The sequence below is a fragment of the Triticum aestivum genome, chromosome 1D (assembly GCF_018294505.1).
Source record: "Triticum aestivum cultivar Chinese Spring chromosome 1D, IWGSC CS RefSeq v2.1, whole genome shotgun sequence".
NCBI lineage: Eukaryota > Viridiplantae > Streptophyta > Magnoliopsida > Poales > Poaceae > Triticum > Triticum aestivum.
The window spans coordinates 417,564,935-417,583,686 of record NC_057796.1 but is presented as its reverse complement, the minus strand read 5'-3'; the positions used below and the strand labels follow the sequence as shown (position 1 = coordinate 417,583,686).

At 46.8% G+C, this 18,752-nt stretch overlaps 1 protein-coding gene across 1 annotated transcript; it reads left to right on the top strand.

Moving 5' to 3' along the window:
- The first annotated feature begins 14,116 nt into the window (after positions 1-14,116).
- LOC123172296 (uncharacterized) lies at positions 14,117-15,623 on the top strand. Its single transcript, XM_044589297.1, has 3 exons — positions 14,117-14,821; positions 14,945-15,058; positions 15,152-15,623. Exons 1-3 carry the CDS (start codon positions 14,168-14,170, stop codon positions 15,338-15,340), a joined length of 957 nt encoding a protein of 318 aa, XP_044445232.1. The 5' UTR covers positions 14,117-14,167; the 3' UTR covers positions 15,341-15,623.
- Positions 15,624-18,752: the final 3,129 nt, after the last annotated feature.

Here is an 18,752-nt window from a genome sequence, read left to right as displayed (position 1 = left end):
TCTGAATACCCAGACCCCCACACATCTGGATAACATGGGTTTTCTCGTCGTTCGAGTTTGCTTTCTTCACTGTTTGGGAGCGGATAGTGAAAATGTGCTTGAAAAGACCCCAGTGCGGTCGACATCCCAGGAAATTCTCGCACATGGACACAAATGCAGCAAGATATGTGACGGTGTTGGGAGTGAAATGATGGAGTTGAGCCCCGATGAAATTCAAGAAACCTCGAAAGAAGGGGTGTGGAGGAAGCGAGAAGCCGCGGTCGACATGAGTGGCGAGCAGAACACACTCACCCGGTCGCGGCTGTGGCTCCGTTTCCCCCTCCGGCAGCCGCGCAGACTCATGGACGATCAGCCCTAGCTCAGCCATATCGTCCAAGTCTTCCTGCTGAAGAGAGGATCGGATCCAATCTCCCTGGATCCAACCCGACGGTAGCCCCGAGCGCGATGAAGATCCCCGATTCGCCTTCTTGCTTTTCGCCGCCCCCGTCGCCTTCTTTGCGCGTTCCAATGCTGCCGTTCTCTCCTTCCCCATGGCGGCGGAGCGGCGGCATCGAGAGTGGAGAAGCCGGACGAGATAAAGGAGCAAGAGGAAGAAGAAGGAGAATGGGCACACACAGTGCGGACGCCTCGGCCTCGCCGCTTTTAAGGGCCTACTTCCGAGTGGCTGACGCGTGGGTCCGGGCGATCCTGTCAAATCCCTTAACAGTCGCAGACGGGATGTGGTGAAAAAGGTGGCGCGGAAATCGAAACGCCCTACTTATCTACTCCACTTACCATGGCGCGCTCCGCCTGGCGCGCTTCCACCAAAATTTCGAATCCCGCAAAATCCGGGATCCTCTACAACCGTTCATGCCAAAGATTCCATGTCAAAGATAACACTCGACGGATGACGTTATAAAACCAGTCGGTCATTTCTGAATCGATCAAGGCGACTGAAACGAAGCCGAAGTTCCAACAACTGGCATCCATTTGGAGATGAAAGCAAGAGCCAGAGCAAGGTCAACTTCAACCTTCTTTTCACTCGGACCTCAATCCATTCGGGGGCTAATGATGAGGACATAGACCTAGGGTAGGGTAATAGGCCTGACCTATACCTCCTACCTAAGGTCCTTGTCCTAGAAGCAAAGAGGTTCAGGAGTAAATAGAGGGGACCCAACGAAGGTGTCGAATGCAATCCACTCGACCTACCATTCACTCGACGACCCCCCATGTTTATGTCACTCGACCACTAAACCACTCGACGTGCAGAAGACCTAAAGCCACTCCGCGCAGCAACGGTCGGGCATTTACTCTTAGACATAATAGTCATTTATATTACTTTACTACAGACGTTACCTGTAACGCTCCTTCTTTATGAACATCGAACTCCTTGTAACGTGGGCTGGCTGGGGTCCTGGCGCACTCTATATAAGCCACCCCCCTCCACTGGCACAAGGGTTTGGACCCCCTGTAATACACACGCATATAATCCAGTCGACCGCCTCCGGGCTCCGAGACGTAGGGCTGTTACTTCCTCCGAGAAGGGCCTGAACTCGTAAAACTCGTGCGTACAGCTTCTCCATAGCTAGGACCTTGCCTTTACATCCCTACCCCCCATTCTACTGTCAGACTTAGAACCACGACAACAGCAACTGCCCCTCCTTGCGAAAGACGCCATGCCGGAACAGGAGTACTCGGTGCACCTAGAGCTCCTCCCCGAGCTATCGCTATGCAACCGCGGTCAAGCGCCTCCCTCGCCGCCTTTCCACCGTGTCACGGACAAGCCAGCCTCGCCACCGAGTCAAGCGGGAGCCCCACCCCCCATGTTGCGTCAAGGAGGAATCACCGTGTAGCACGCCATGCCTCTTCGACCGGTCGACGTCACCATTGTCCATCCTCTGGCACAACAAGAAGAAGACACTGACATCACCGCCGTGCCGACGCCCGGTCACCATGAAGGAGGCCTCCTCGGCGCTCGTGAACGCCCACGGGCGCCTCCTGCATTATCTAGGCCGCGACGCAACGCGTACCGCCGGGCAACGTTCCATACGCCGGACTTGTCCCAAGACTTGGTCCTCGCGCTAACAGAGGCCTGGGCCCTGACCGGTCCAGGACCATCGGAAAGATGTCCGCGCGGCACGGGCGTCGCCTGAACGACTAGCTCATCCAAATCGGATGCTCTTACACGATTCCAAGGTTTTTTTGTTGCTAGTTATGGCCATTTAATGATTAAATATAACGCGTATCGCCGGCCAGCTTTCGCTACGTCGGACGTCGCCCAAGAGTGGGTCCTCACAGACCTTGCGTTAACAGTAGCATGGGACCTCGACCGGTCCAGGACCACCGCGAAGACGTCCGCGAGGCACGGACGTCATTTCAACGACCAGCTCACCCAGCTCAGAGGCTCTTACACCATTCGACAGTTGTTTTTGCAGCTAGTTATGGACATTTAATGAGTAAATATAATGTGTATCACTAGCAGCGTTTGCTACGTCGGACGACGCCCCAGACCGGGTCCTTGCGGACCCTGCACTCACGGAGTCCTAGCCCCTCGACCGGTCCAGGACCACCGAGAAGACATCCGTGCAGCACGGGCGTCGCCTCACCCACCAGGTCACCAAGAACAGCGCCAGAGATTCCTGCACCACATCCACACTTGTCTTTTACAGCTAGCCATTGGACATACGAATTATTTGCAACATGATTCTGAGCGGTATATTCTCTTGTTTCGCGTATGTAAAGTGTTACTCCATCCGTTCTCAAATATAAGTTTTTCTAGAGATTTCAACAAATGACTACATACAGAACAAAATGAATGAATCTATACGTTAAACTATGTCTACATACATCTGTATGTTGTAGTCAATATGAAATGTCTAAAGGAACGAAGGAAGTAGTTTCAAGTTATGTGTTTTTTGCCTTTTTCAGAAGGGAAGTGTTTGTGGCCGGGGCGCCGACAGAACCGTTGCGCCGGTCGCGCTCCGTGCGTTGGATCTCTTTTGATCCAAGGACGCTGTCTGCGCCACGTGTTACCAGACCCATGTTTTTTTAAACGCGCACGGGTTATCCCTTCCCCAGTTTTTGCTGCAACCGCACGGGGTGTCATTTCGGTGCGAGGAGGCAGGGCGACCGATGGGCGACGGGCTTGTTGGTGCCTGGAGATCAGGAGCGGCGGCGGCGGCCCAGGGCGGATCTCGATTCTCCGGCGATCTATGGCCCTCCCGGATGGTAACTCTCCCCTCCTGCTCTCCCTTTCGTTGTTGTCTCCCCCTCCCCCGTTGGCTTTAGGGTTAGGGCGGGTTATGGTGCGGGCGAGCCGTTTGTGTTCCCGCGGGCCGGCGCCGGCGCCGGCGCGGACGGGGACGGGGTGGTGTTCCCGCGGGTCGAGGGAGGGGCGGGGTGGTGTTCCCGCGGGCAGAGGGAGGGGGCGGGGTGGTGGATTTGAATCTTCTGTTCGCTAGGGATTTGGGATGGGATTGGGATTAGGATTTGGGATTTTGTTCATCCACGAACTATCGGATACAGGGAAATGGTATTGCTGTTTTTAAATGGTCATTGGACACTTCCGAGGGGAAGCTGTGAGGAACATTTGTTTTAGATGATACAGTAGAATAGAGTAAACTTCAGGTCACTGCATGTGAAGATGCATGCACACTGCTGTGTTTGTGTTTTTGTGTTGTATATACGGCCGAAACCAACTTTGCACTTTTGCAGATGTTCGTGCACTTTGTTTAAGATCATCATCTGCAAGCATGTAGGAGTACTAGAGTTTACCAGCAAATGTACTAGATCAATATGTATTCCGAACCTTTTTTTGCGTATGATGAACCAAGTTTGAATTCCGCAGCCCAACTGTTGGGGAACGTAGCAGAAATTCAAAATTTTCTACGCATCACCAAGATCAATCTATGGAGTAATCTAGCAACAAGGGGAAGGGGAGTGCATCTACATACCATTGTAGATCGCGATGCGGAAGCGTTGGAAGAACGCGGATGAAGGAGTCGTACTCGTAGCGATTCAGATCGCGGTTGATTCCGATCTAAGCACCGAACCACGGCGCCTCCGCGTTCAACCCACGTGCATCCCGGTGACGTCTCCCACGCCTTGATCCAGCAAGGAGAGAGGGAGAGGTTGGGGAAGACTCTGTCCAGCAGCAGCACAACGGCATGGTGGTGATGGAGGAGTGTGGCAATCCTGCAGGGCTTCGCCAAGCACCGCGGGAGAGGAGGAGGAGGGAGAGGGGTAGGGCTGCGCCAAGAGAGAGGAAGTCTCATGTTTCTGGCAGCCCCAAAACCCCCACTATTTATAGGGGAGGGGGAGGGGCTGCGCCCCCATCTAGGGTTCTCCCCAAGGGGTGCGGCCAGCCCTAGATGGGACTTGGGGGTCGGCCAAGGGGGGGAGAGAGGGGGGCGCACCACTAGGTGGGCCTTAGGCCCATCTGTGCCTAGGGTTTCCCCCTTCACCCCTTCCTGCGCCCTGGGCCCCTTGTGGGAGGCGCACCAGCCCACCTAGGGGCTGGTCCCTTCCCACACTTGGCCCACGCAGCCCTCTGGGCCGGTGGCCCCACCTGGTGGACCCCCGGGACCCTCCCGGTGGTCCCGGTACGTTACCAATATCACCCGAAACTTTTCCGGTGACCAAAACAGGACTTCCCATATATAAATCTTTACCTTCGGACCATTCCGGAACTCCTCGTGACGTCTGGGATCTCATCCGGGACTCCGAACAACATTCGGTAACCACATATATCTTTTCCCTATAACCCTAGCGTCATCGAACCTTAAGTGTGTAGACCCTACGGGTTCGGGAACCATGCAGACATGGCCGAGACGTTCTCCGGCCAATAACCAACAGCGGGATCTGGATACCCATGTTGGCTCCCACATGTTCCACGATGATCTCATAGGATGAACCACGATGTCGGGGATTCAATCAATCCCGTATTCAATTCCCTTTGTCAAACGGTATGTTACTTGCCCGAGATTCAATCGTCAGTATCCCGATACCTTGTTCAATCTCGTTACCGGCAAGTCTCTTTACTTGTTCCGCAACACATCATCCCGTGATCAACTCCTTGGTCACATTGTGCACATTATGATGATGTCCTACCGAGTGGGCCCAGAGATACCTCTCCGTTTACACGGAGTGACAAATCCCAGTCTTGATTCGTGCCAACCCAACAGACACTTTCGGAGATACCTGTAGTGCACCTTTATAGCCACCCAGTTACGTTGTGACGTTTGGTACACCCAAAGCATTCCTACGGTATCCGGGAGTTGCACAATCTCATGGTCTAAGGAAATGATACTTGACATTAGAAAAGCTCTTAGCAAACGAACTACACGATCTTGTGCTAGGCTTAGGATTGGGTCTTGTCCATCACATCATTCTCCTAATGATGTGATCCCGTTATCAACGACATCCTATGTCCATGGTTAGGAAACTGTAACCATCTATTGATCAACGAGCTAGTCAACTAGAGGCTTACTAGGGACATGGTGTTGTCTATGTATCCACACATGTATCTGAGTTTCCTATCAATACAATTCTAGCATGGATAATAAACGATTATCATGAACAAGGAAATATAATAATAACCAATTTATTATTGCCTCTAGGGCATATTTCCAACAGCCTCCCACTTGCACTAGAGTCAATAATCTAGTTCACATCACCATGTGATTAACACTCACAGGTCACATCACCATGTGACCAACATCCAAAGAGTTTACTAGAGTCAACAATGTAGTTCACATCACTATGTGATTAACACTCAATGAGTTCTGGTTTGATCATGTTATGCTTGTGAGAGAGGTTATTAGTCAACGGGTCTGAACCTTTCAGATCCGTGTGTGCTTTATGAATATCTATGTCATCTTGTGGATGCTACCACGAGCTACTTGGAGCCATTTCAAATAACTGCTCTACTATACGAATCCGGTTTACTACTCAGAGTCATCCGAATTAGTGTCAAAGTTCGCATCGACGTAACCCTTTACGACGAACTCCTTTTCACCTCCATAATCGAGAAAATTCCTTAGTCCACTAGATACTAAGGATAAGTTCGACCGCTGTCATGTGATCCATTCCCGGATCACTATTGTACCCCTTGACCAACTCATGGCAAGGCACACTTCAAGTGCGGTACACAACATAGCATACTGTAGAGCCTACGTCTAAAGCATAGGGGACGACCTTCGTCCTTTTTCTCTCTTCTGCTGTGGTCAGGTCTTGAGTCTTACTCAATACTCACACCTTGTAACACAGCCAAGAACTCCTTCTTTGCTGATCTATTTTGAACTCTTTCAAAATCATGTCAAGGCGTGCGTTCTTTGAAAGTATCATCAGGCGTCTTGATCTATCTCTATAGATCTTGATGCCCAATATGTAAGCAGCTTTATCTAGGTCTTCCTTTGAAAAACTCCTTTCAAACAACCCTTTACGCTTTCCAGAAATTCTACATCATTTCGGATCAACAATATGTCATTCACATATACTTATTAGAAATGTTGTAGTGCTCCCACTCACTTTATTGTAAATACAAGTTTCTAACAAACTTTGTATAAACCCAAAAACTTTGATCACTCCATCAAAGCGTATATTCTGACTCCGAGATGCTTGCTCTAGTCCATGGAAGGATCGCTGGAGCTAGCATACCTTTTAGCATCCTTAGGACAAAACCTTCTTGATTGTATCACATACAACCTTTCCTTACGAAAACTGGTAAGGAAACTTGTTTTGACATCCATCTGCCAGATTTCATAAATGCAGCTAATGCTAACATGATTCCTACGGACTTAAGCATCGCTACAGATGAGAAAATCTCATCGTAGTCAACTCCTTGAACTTGTGAAAATACTCTTTGCCACAGGTCGAGCTTCATAGACGGTAACATTACCGTCCACGTCCGTCTTCTTCTTAAAGATCCATTTATCTCAATGGCTTGCCGATCATCGGGCAAGTTCACCAAAGTCCATGCTTTGTTCTGATACATGGATCCTATCTCGGATTTCATGGCTTCTAACCATTTTTCGGAATATGGGCCCACCATCGCTTCTCCATGGCTCGTAGGTTCAGTATTGTCTAACAACATGATATCTAAGACAGGATTACCGTACCACTCAGGAGTAGTACATATCCTTGTCGACCTACGAGGTTTGGTAGTGACTTGATCTGAAGTTTCATGATCACTATCATAAGCTTCCACTTCAATTGGTGTAGGTGCCACAGGAACAACTTCTTGTGCCCTGCTACACACTAGTTGAAGTGACGGTTCAATAATCTCATCAAGTCTCTACCATCCTCCCACTCAATTCTTTCGAGAGAAACTTTTCCTCGAGAAAGGACTCGTTTCTAGAAGCAATTACTTTTGCTTCCAGATCTGAAATAGGAGGTATACCCAACTGTTTTGGGTATTCTATGAAGATGCATTTATCCGCTTTGGGTTCGAGCTTATCAGCCTGAAACTTTTTCACATAAGCATCGCAGCCCCAAACTTTTAAGAAACGACAGCTTAGGTTTCTCTAAACCATAGTTCATACGGTGTCGTCTCAACGGAATTGCGTGGTGCCCTATTTAAAGTGAATGCGGTTGTCTCTAATGCCTAACCCATAAATGATAGTTGTAATTCGATAAGAGACATCATGGTATGCACCATATCCAATAGGGTGCAGTTATGATGTTCGGACACACCATCACACTGTGGTGTTCCAGGCGGTATTAATTGTGAAACACTTTCCACAATGTCTTAATTGTGTGCCAAACTCGTAACTCAGATATCTCTATGATCATATCATAGACATTTTATCCTCTTGTCACAACGATCTTCAACTTCACTCTGAAATTACTTGAACCTTTCAATAATTCAGACTTGTGTTTCATTAAGTAAATACACTCAGCATCTACTCAAATCGTCTGTGAAGTAAGAACATAACGATATCCACTGCGTGCCTCAGCACTCATTGGACTGCACACATCAAATGTATTACTTCCAACAAGTTGCTCTCTTGTTCCATCTTACTGAAAACGAGGCCTTTCAGTCATCTTGCCCATGTGGTATGATTTGCATGTCTCAAGTGATTCAAAATCAAGTGAGTCCAAACGATCCATCTGCATGGAGTTTCTTCATGCATATATACCAATAGACATGGTTCGCATGTCTCAATCTTTTCAAAAACGAGTGAGTCCAAAGATCCATCTACATGGAGCTTCTTCATGCGTTCTATACCAATATGACTCAAATGGCAGTGCCACAAGTATGTGGTACAATTTTATATCTTTTGGCACGAACATGTGTATCACTGCGATCGAGATTCATTTTAGGTGCAAGACCATTGAAGGTATTATTCAAATAAACAGAGTAACCATTATTCTCCTTAAATGAATAACCGTATTGCGATAAACATAATCCAATCATGTTTATGCTCAACGCAAACACCAAATAACAATTATTTAGGTTTAACACCAATCTCGATGGTAGAGGGAGCATGCGACGCTTGATCACATCAACCTTGGAAACACTTCCAACACATATCGTCATCTCACCTTTAGCTAGTCTCCGTTTATTCCGCAGCTTTTATTTCGAGTTACTAACACTTAGCAACCGAACCGGTATCTAATACCCTGGTGCTGCTAGGACTAGTAGTAAAGTACACATTCATATAATGTATATCCAATATATACTTCTGTTGACCTTGCCTGCCTTCTCATCTACCAAGTATCTAGGGTAGTCCTGCTTCAGTGACCGTTCCCCTCATTACAGAAGCACTTAGTCCCGGGTTTGGGTTTAACCTTGGGATTCTTCACTAGAGCAGGAAATGATTTGCTGTTTCATGAAGTATCCCTTTTGCCCTTGCCCTTCTAGAAACTAGTGGTTTTACTAACCATCAACAATTGATCAACCTTTTCAGTCACCAAATGAACAATGCCCCAAAGGAGCGGGCGTTCAAGGATGGGTTGGCGGCTTGATTCTTCACTAGGTCTAGATCATGTCCGAGGTGGTAGCGTTCTGATAGGATTAGAGTAGTGCGCGTTCGTATGTAAACTGTTGATACCTCCAGTAAAATATGTGTCCTTTTGGTATGTAAACCGATGATAACTTGATATTTGGATGATGCACTTATGTTTTTAATGGATGCGTTCTTCTGTTTGCCAACATGATCATGCATTGACAATTGTTTTTTGTTTCGCTGGTTCTGAAATATGAAAATATTTCAAACTTCATCCATCGAAGTTTCAAGGGAATATCTGTGCATTTTTCCCCTCAAAACATACTTTTTGAAAAATAATATGTGAATGCTACTTTTGTCACACACTTAAATTGCTGGAAGCTCACAGGAAATAGCTACAACCTTCTGTTAGATTTGTTGCAGAGCCAAAATATATATTTTTAGCTGCAAATTAGCTACATCCCTACAATATTTTTGCTGGAAGCATAATGTAAATAAGCTTCCTTTCCCAACTTTTTGTTGTACAGCTAAATCAACACTTTAAATCATTCAAGGCTTTTTCCTATTCAAACTTGTTATTTTGCTTCAACCATGTTTTAAAAAGCTTCAACCATGTTTGCAAAAAGCTTCAACCATGTTTCCTAAAAGCTGCAACCATATTTTGAAAAAGTTTCAACCAAGGTTTTCAAAAGCTTCAACCATGTTTCCTAAAAGCTGCAACCTTGTTTACAGAAGCTTCAACCATGTTTTTAAAAAGCTGCAACCATGCTTTTCAGAAATCTTCTAAACATGTTTTCTTAAAGCTTCAAACATGTTTCCTAAAAGCTTCAACCATATTTTCAAAAAGATTCAACCATGCTTTTCAAAAGCTTCAACCATGCTTTTCAAAAGCTTAAAACATGTTCTTTTTAAACATGGATCAAGCTGTGGTTACAACAACCATTGAGTACTAGTTTAAAAAAAATAAGGAAAAACCCACGTTCTGCTTTTTTAAAAAAAATTCTACAAATTTTGGCACCATCATACTATAAAAAGTAAGCTCTCACAAACATATAACAATAAGAATTTTTTAAATCAACTCTTGTAAAAAGCAACATTCTGCTTTTTTCAAACCACGCATGTAGTAATATGTTGCAATCCCACAAAACAAACATTCACAGCTAGTCAACACAACTTTTTATCATAAGTCATGGGGTGTTACAAGGAAATTCATCATTTTTTCCCTCATGAAAATATCCTAAAGTGTAAGGATCGTTTCGACACCCGGAGCTTTCGCGCTCGCATTCGCAGCAAGAAAAGCGGCAAGGAGTTGGCAATCCTTCACGTTGTGATCTTCATCTTCACAATATTTGCATGGAGTCTTCTTTTCCCTTGGCTTTGGAGCTTTCTTCGTTTTCGCCGCGTCCTTCTTTGCTTTCTTCTGCATTTCATCTTCTCGAATCTCAATTAGTGGCTTCCTGCGCTTCTCTTTCTCCTTTGGCCTCCCCTTCTTTGCTGACTTTGGTGGGTTCCGCAGTCCTACAGGGGGTGGATCCCGCTGACCTGTACTTGGACCCCCTGAGACTTGTTCATTTCCTGCATGACCTTGGGCTTCTTCGTCTCTTGCAACCCCATCAGTTGCTCTAGCTTTTATTGCAGCAACCCCAACACTGCCCTGATCAATTAGCCCAGAGACAAAACTATAAGCTTCATCATTGAAGCATACATCAGAAGCGAGTTTCCCAAACTTCCGGCATAGAGAGTTAAACTTTAGGGTGTTTGTCGTGGGGACGCCGAAATGCATAGCTCTATGCCCATCGCCCGGTTCAGGCGCAAGGTCGGTTGCTCTCTTAGACCATCTTGGAAGCATGTAAGTCGCAGGTATCGTTTGCACGTTCAGGTGCACCATGGCACGGATGATATGTGGGCAGATCAGCCCACACATCTCAAACATGTTGCAGGTGCACATGTATGTCTGATCTTTAGGAGCAACACGCACTGTGTACACTTTTGGGTTGATGCCATAATTTGCAACAAGGCGAAACCAGATGACATCCCCTTGCAGCTGATATTGCAGACCATAGCCTATTGATTTAGCCAATAGTTTTTGAAACTTGGAAAATACCTCTCTGGTATAGAAATCTGCAGCTTGCTTTTCAATGTTGTAACTGCAAACAAAAAAAGCTTCCAACATCAATAAGAATTGCTACATATGTTTCAAAGAAATGCTGCAACCACACTGTACTGGAAAACTAAAAAAATGCTACATGACTTTGGACTTACTTGCCCCAGAGTGGCGGCCCCGTCGCTTCATTGATGAAGCCAGCATTGTCTTCACGATCAAGCATTAGCTCCTGGCAAAGCTCAAACTGCTGGAAAAATGTCCAAACCGAGTCTCCATGATGATTTAAAGTCTTGAAGTAGGAATTCAAGCCCTCAGACCGCCCGGTTGTTCCTGTGAATGGGAAGAACTTATTCCTAAAGTACACAGGAGCCCACATCTCCCTGCTGTCCCACATGTTCTTGAGGTGTTTCTTATCAGCCACACCAAATAACTCGACCATCTGCTTCCACCGTTCTTCAAACTCCTCAACGGTATCTGAATCATAGAATGCTTCAGCAAAAGGCTCATCCTTGCCCAGCATCTTCCCTAGTTTCGTCCTTGCAACCCGGAAGACGTGCCACTTGCAACATCTGTGTGTTGAATCTGGAAATCCCATTGAGATGGCTTTAGCCATTGCCTGGTCTTGATCAGTCATAATGTTCAACGGATCCTCGTTATTCATTGCCAACATCCATTGCTGGAAGACCCACTTGAAAGTTTCGATGGTCTCATCAGGCAACAAAGCGCACCCCAAGCAAACAGTATGTGTGTGGTTGTTAATGCCAACAATCGGAGCAAAGGGCAAGTTGTAGCGATTTGTGCAGAATGTGGTGTCGACAAACACACAATCTTTGTACTTTGGATACAAGGCCCTTGTTCTCCCATCAACCCAGAAAAGTGCCCTAATAGCTCCATCTTCTTCCAGCTTTGAGAAAAATAAGTTGGGATTCTCCACTTGTCTTCTCTCAAAGTACTCGATTGTCAGCTCCAAATCACGCTCTGACAGGCCCCTTCGCAGCTTTGCTCTTGCATTTGTCACATCAGTCTTCACATACGGCAAACTCCTTGGATCGCAACACCGTGCATCTCCAAGCAAGCCCATCATATTAGCCATTGATATGTTGCGATAGTGCAGCGAAGTGATGTATTGCATGTCTGCATCGGGGATCTTTCTGTGAGAGCGGCAAAATCTCCGACGCCCCCTTTGCAACATCAGCTGGTGTGTGTGATCTGCCTAAAAAACTGTCACAACCCAGCTACCGTCTTTGAGGCTAACACCCATACGAGCCTTGCAATCATACCGCTCCAACCGGTTTCTTCGCCTCTTGTCGCTCACATCCATATAGATGCCAGCTTGTTTGCTTGGAGATTTTTTGTTACTAGCATAGCTCATATCAACATCATCACTCTGATTTGTTGCAGCCCCGTCAGAAATGCTTCCACCAACATTCTTTGAAGGATCTTTCCGTGAGTGTATGCACTCAAAAACTCTATAGATTAGGATGCGCTTCTGCTCCAAGCTATTTTTCCTACTATGCTTTGACGTCACAATGCGAGTTCCAAAGCCCATCTTTGAAGCATATTCATTGTAAACACGCTGAGCTTTTCTTCAACATTGTCAAAAATCATTCCAACAAAAGGGACAACTGGCTGTGATGATATATCTTCGTCTGGTTCATCAACAAGTGTTGCAGCATTTCCATTGGCATTGTCACCGGCCACACGGGCATTGCAATGGTTTGGAGCTGCACCATCCGTGTTCAGCTGCAAGGAATCGTCACTATCATGTCCCGGAGTATCATTCAGATCAATGCCATCATCTTCTTCTTTGTGCGCAACATTTTGTATATCATCATCAAGGAAAATCGATGGCTCCACAGCAACATTCTGCAACAAAATCAGCACCCAAGTCAGTTTTTTTGCTGCATGAAAAAACATGCAAAAAACACAAACAAAAAAAGGGGATGCAGCATGTCAATCACAATTCCAAAACAACTCTTGCATGCAACATTTTAGGATGTAGCATGTAATATCCAGCAAGTAGCACGTAGCAAATGCAACACATACTTGTAACATTTTACTAGCAGACAGCAGGAAGATGCTAGCATTAATTGACAACATATCAGAAACATTACACAAAAATCAAACACAAGTATGTTGAGAACATCTCTTTTTAATCTCATGCTCATCAATTGAAATCAAAGGTTGCAACATTCTTTTTGTGAACAAAAGGATCTAGGGTTGCAATTGGAAATCATACCAGATCAATTTCATCCCGGCCATGCCGTGCTGCATCTTGGAAGACCACACTAGGGTTGTAGTACCGTTGCAGCACCGGTCCACTACCACCAGGGCCTTGCTGCCTCAGGGGACTTCGGCCATGAACGGCAGCGGAGCTCGAGCCCAAATCCATGGAGGCAAGGAGGTCATTACGGATGTAAGACATGATTCGGCCGCAAGGAAGCAATTCCAAGGCCGCTTGATATATGGAGGAGCCCCTCCTCAACGTGATTCGGGCGCGAGGAACTTAAAACAGGCGGATCCGGCCGCCGCCGCCGCGGATCGGGGACGGGCAGACGCGAGGGATCCAGCTCCCTTGTTTTTCTGGTTGTGGCTGTTCGTACAACGGTTGCAACAAAACGTGTCTTTTTTGCTGCAACGGTTTGTTCGGTACACACTCACGCGCAGATCTAACGGTTCACGCTAACCGCATCGGACGGCTCGGACTCGACCGGCCCAACAATTGGGCCGGTGCGCCGGCGCAGATCGCTGCCTTTTTCAGAAGCGGAGAAATATCATATCGAGAGGATAGAATGAGCGACTTGCTACACGACAGGAGCGGAGCGTGTTCCGAAGAGCCGACCATTCGGGCCCACTTGGCAGCAGGAGTTGCTTCCCGTATCTGTCCATCGGGCGCGTGAGGACCGAGGACTAGTCGTTGATACGTCGGGCCCCACCTGTCTGTCCGTCTGTCGTTGAGGAGCGAGTGGCGAGTGAGACAGACGAGAGCGGATCATTAGACCGCGGCGAGATACGCCGTGTCTCCTCGCCGTCGCTATAAAACGAGCACCCCCGGGAGGAGACAGCCCACCCGCAGCCCATTCGCACGTGCCACCGTCGATCGGCCCTCGAATCCTGCTCTCTCCTCTCCTCCCTCATGGCGCCCACGCCCTCCTTCCTCTTCGGCGCCGCCCCGGAGGACACGTCGGCCCATGCCGTCGTGCCGGACCTCTCCGACGCGGTGGCGCGGGCGCGGCTGCGCCGGCAGGCGGCGTCCGGGCAGGGGAGGCAGCAGGCGGCCTCCCGCGGCGGGGCGCCGCCCAGGAAGACCCCGCAGCGCGGCCTCGGCGTGGCGGAGCTCGAGCGCCTGCGCTGCGGCGGCGTCGACCCGCTGTGCGACCTCAACGCCGCCGCCGCCGCCGCCATGCTGGAGGCCGTCGCCGCCAACCTGCAGGCGCAGGGCAACTCCGTCGTCCTGCAGCACCACCACGACTACCTGCCCGCCTTCGACGCCGCCACCGGCTCGCGCTACTACTCGCCGCTCCTGGTCCAGCCGCCGCCCGCCCCTCCGGCGCCGCAGCCGCCGGCTCCCGTCGCCGTCCGCTACGTCCAGGGCGTGGCGCCCGAGCAGCAGTACTTCATGGACCGCTGGGGCCGCATGGGGGGGTTCGTCCCGGCGGGCCATGGCCACCAGCCGCAGCTCCAGGTGCCGGCGCCAGAGCACCCTTCATGCCAAAGCACCATCTGGCGTCCGGCGTGCTCCTCCGCCTCCTGCCTCCACGCGGGCCAACGCTGCGACCTCTGCTCCAAGGTACTCCGCTGCAAAAATTGGAGAGCTTTCTGCTCCTCCAACATTCATTTTCTTGTGCCAATTAACCAATCTTGTCTTCTTTCCTGCGCGCCCGTGTTGATCTTCTCGATCTCGCCTACAAAGACGATGGTGGGCTTGGCAGATAGAGGAACACGGGCCCCTGCCGCCGCCGGCACCACCAACGCGCCATACTACTCCATCTGCGATCTCGACGCCACCATGACTGCCGCTCGCAAGGTACGTGCATTGGTTCGAGTCGTTTCGGCATCATTCATGTAGATTTGTCAGAACTAACTGATGGCTGTGTCGCAACACCCGATCGATGTGCAGGAGACGGCCGGAGAAGGGTTCTTGGTGGCAGCGGAGGGGAGGAAGGAGGTGCGGGAGATCGAGTTCTTCCCGACGAGGGTCACCAGCCACGGCGGTCCCGACGAGTCCGAGCTGCGCAGGACGCCGCCCTCCTCCTCCTCGCCGTCCGTCGGCGTCGGTAGCTCCCTGGACCTGTCCCTGAGGCTCTAGCTAGCTAGGGTTCCGACATCCGATCAGTATCCGGTCGTAGATCCATGAACGAGTTCTTGGATTGTTTTTGAGTAATGTTTGTCATTTCGGGAGCTAATTACAGTTTGCCAGCTATGCATGTATCGGATGAGAACGAGATGAATGCCCCCATTGCTTATGCATGCTACTGTGTATACCCATTTCTTTTCTTTTGGATTTGTAATTAGCGTCTGCAATTGCAATGTATGGCAGCAAAGCCTGCTGCACATGACCTCACCCACGCAACTTTGATGAGGAGGAGTGTGTGCGAATTTACAGCGCGAGATTGCCTCGTCGATCCGGGCGACGAGAGCATCCAAAGGGACAGCAGCAGACATTTTTGTCATTTCTGAAATCAATGAATGAATCAGTAAAAAAGAACTTTCATTGCTTCATACTACTATTATCTTGGGCTTGCACAAATATGCCTCCTCAGTTGGCGGCAATATCTGTTTTTGTTTTATTTTCAAAATTTCAAACTTCCTTGTAATGCTACCTATGTACCCAATGCACTTTTTTCGTGATTCTCACCAGGGTGCTTCTACATTGTAATCATTTTGTTTGGTTTGGCTAGAAAATTGCTTCCATGCATTCATCAACTGGTAATCAATTCAGTTTGTACGTTGGCGACACAACATATGCATCCTCTTATTAGTGCCAAGTTTAGTTTATTATCTGTTATCAATGATCTCTGCACCATACCAAGATCCTCAATGTTGACTTCCCAAATTTTAATTATTCTCACATTTTACTATATTTTGTTATATGAATATTGAGTTTCTTTCCATACCATGCTTCCAAATTTTACTATATATGTTTTTTTTTATTCTCGTTGCTCTCACTCGCCGGCATAATTGTAATATGTACATTGCCCTTCCGCCTCTTTAACATACCTCTATTATCTTTCCATATTTACGCCTCAGTTCCACTCAATTATTATCACATTATTAAAGGGCCACTGCCATTTTGGAAAATTTGCTTACTACTTCCTCCGTTCCTAAATATAAATCTTTTTAGGGATTTCATTATGGACTAAATACGGATGTATATAGACATATTTTAGAGAAGAAGTTCACTCATTTTGCTCCATATGTAGTCCATATTAGAATCTCTAAAAAGACTTATATTTAGGAACGGAGGGAGTATTTGTGAAATCGTGCATTGTAGAAGGTAGTTCTGTTTTTATTATTTCTATTCATATTTGCATGAACTGATCATTTACGTAGCGGTGTGTTTTCGCTGCCTTTTTTTTATTGTATTGCCTAGTCATAGCTGTCATTTTTGGAGCTAGTTTGCGTGCCAACCACGCGTATCATTTTTATTTTTTGAGAACATGCGTATCAAACAAGGAGATTAATGCGGGAACTGCATTTCAACATGTGTAAGTGCCAATTCCTATTCGGTCGATGTTTGTCCAGTGGTTGCTGCACAGTGCACACAGATAAGGGGCGACCCAACTAGACTTCCCAGGACTCTCCTGCTCTCAGTTTTTTAGAAGGTTCTAGAACTTTCCCAATAGCATGTTTTCTTTTTGGATGTGTTTTCCGACGTTTCTATTGTTCTATTCATTTTTATTTTCCCCCCTTTTTCTTTCTTCTCTTTCCCCCTTTGTTTTTCCTCTAATTTTAATTTCTAAACCTCTTTTAATTTTGTGAATACATTTTTTGAAATGAAGGAACATCATTTGATACATGATTTTTTCTAGGAAATTTAGAACATTGATAAAATCTCGTATGAATTTTTAAAATTCATCAATATTTTTTATTTCAAGAATATATGTTTTTCAAAATTGTGTAATTATTCTGTGAATACTTTTGGATTTGATGATTTTTGTTTCAAGAATTTTTTTGAATTCCTTTTAAAAAATTGTGATTATTTTTAAATTAAGAAACATTTTTTAATTACACAACTTTGTTATTCATTATGTTTTTTTAGAAATTCAGAATATATTTTTTTGTTTGGGAATAATTTTTTAATTCACGAACATTTATCCAAAGTCAGGAATATTTTTTTGGATTTGTGTACATTTTTTTCATGAACTTTTTAAAATTCATGTGTATGTTTTCATATTTATGATTTTTTTTTTGAATTCACAAACGTTTTCGGAAATTGAAACTCTTCTGAATTCATGATTTTTTTTGAAAACTTCCAAACGTATTTGAAATTCATGGGTATTTTAATTTTAGCCGAGAGCTACGAGAAAAACAGTAGAGCGAACAAAAATGCACAAGCGGTTGCGCTGGGAAAAAACACTACTGGGCATAGCCCAGAGCGCAAGGTGCTGCACGAGCGGCTCTCTTGGGCCCATAGCGAGTTGGAGGAGTCGGTGTGGGTGTGCTAAATAATAAGTGTAAGAGCAACTCTAGCATATCTCTCTCTCTCTCTCTGTGTGTGTGTGTGTGTGTGTGTGTGTGTGTGTGTGTGTGTGTGTCACTTATTGTTGATCTTCATAATAACTGCTATTTTGATGAAAACACACAAAATGACACCGTAACAAACTAACATAATTGCTATAAACATTTGTATCGTCAAAGTTTAAGGAGCTCGCTCTAAAATCAAGCTTGTAGGCTCCATATTTGGAGCTTGCAAAGGGCTGGTTTGGAGTGCATTCGAAACTCAACTCCTTTGAGGAGGCCAAGTGGCAGCGCTCACTCGATTGTTGTTGGAAAGCCGGCGAGACCCGACTCCGATGATGGCCTCGACCAGTACCTAGAAACGTCGAATAGCAACATTGCCTATATCTTATTAGTATTTCACAGATACCGCTTAATGACATTTTTAAGTCACAAATTATATGTAAATCAGTGATAGATTTTGGCTCCTAGCTATTATAAAAACTTTGAAGTATTTCGAATGTAGTTTGTTCTTAATCTACTTTAATCTTTGTTTGACTGCATACTAGCATAGTAACTATTAATTTCAAACAAAAGCAAAAGAAAATACGAAGGCTGCACTATGGTGACTCAAGCTCAAACTGCTAGTGCAGACACATGTCTGTTTCTGTTTGCAGTGCAATTACCCATCCCTTTGGGCCTCCCCAGAGTCAAAAGCAGATTTTGTTTCCTCCCTCCCTCCATGGCTAGTCAGGGGGACCAAGCTAGAGAGCACACCAGCAGCACATCCCGTTGGTGCATCATCGGTGATCACGGATTCATGGCAAAGCTGCAACTGATCATGGCGCCGAGATCATGGCAAAGCTGCAACTGCATAGAGTCCTAGTCGTGGAGTAGTAGGATTTCCGAATTCTGCATGGGCGTGCGTGCGTGGTCTTCCAAAGAGATGGCCACCTGCAAACTGCGACTGATCATGGCGCCGAGATCGAGATGCATGCTGGCGAATCTGTGGCAGTGCGGATCAGGCTAGCTGTGCTGCATGCAAAGCAGTGCCCGCCGGT

Bases quoted from the DNA above. Each gene is read 5' to 3' on its own strand.
- LOC123172296 (XM_044589297.1), top strand. From the start codon at position 14,168: ATGGCGCCCACGCCCTCCTTCCTCTTCGGCGCCGCCCCGGAGGACACG. The intron at 14,822-14,944 runs GTACTCCGCTGC...TCGCCTACAAAG, and splicing joins GCTGCGACCTCTGCTCCAAG to ACGATGGTGGGCTTGGCAGA. The intron at 15,059-15,151 runs GTACGTGCATTG...ATCGATGTGCAG, and splicing joins CCATGACTGCCGCTCGCAAG to GAGACGGCCGGAGAAGGGTT.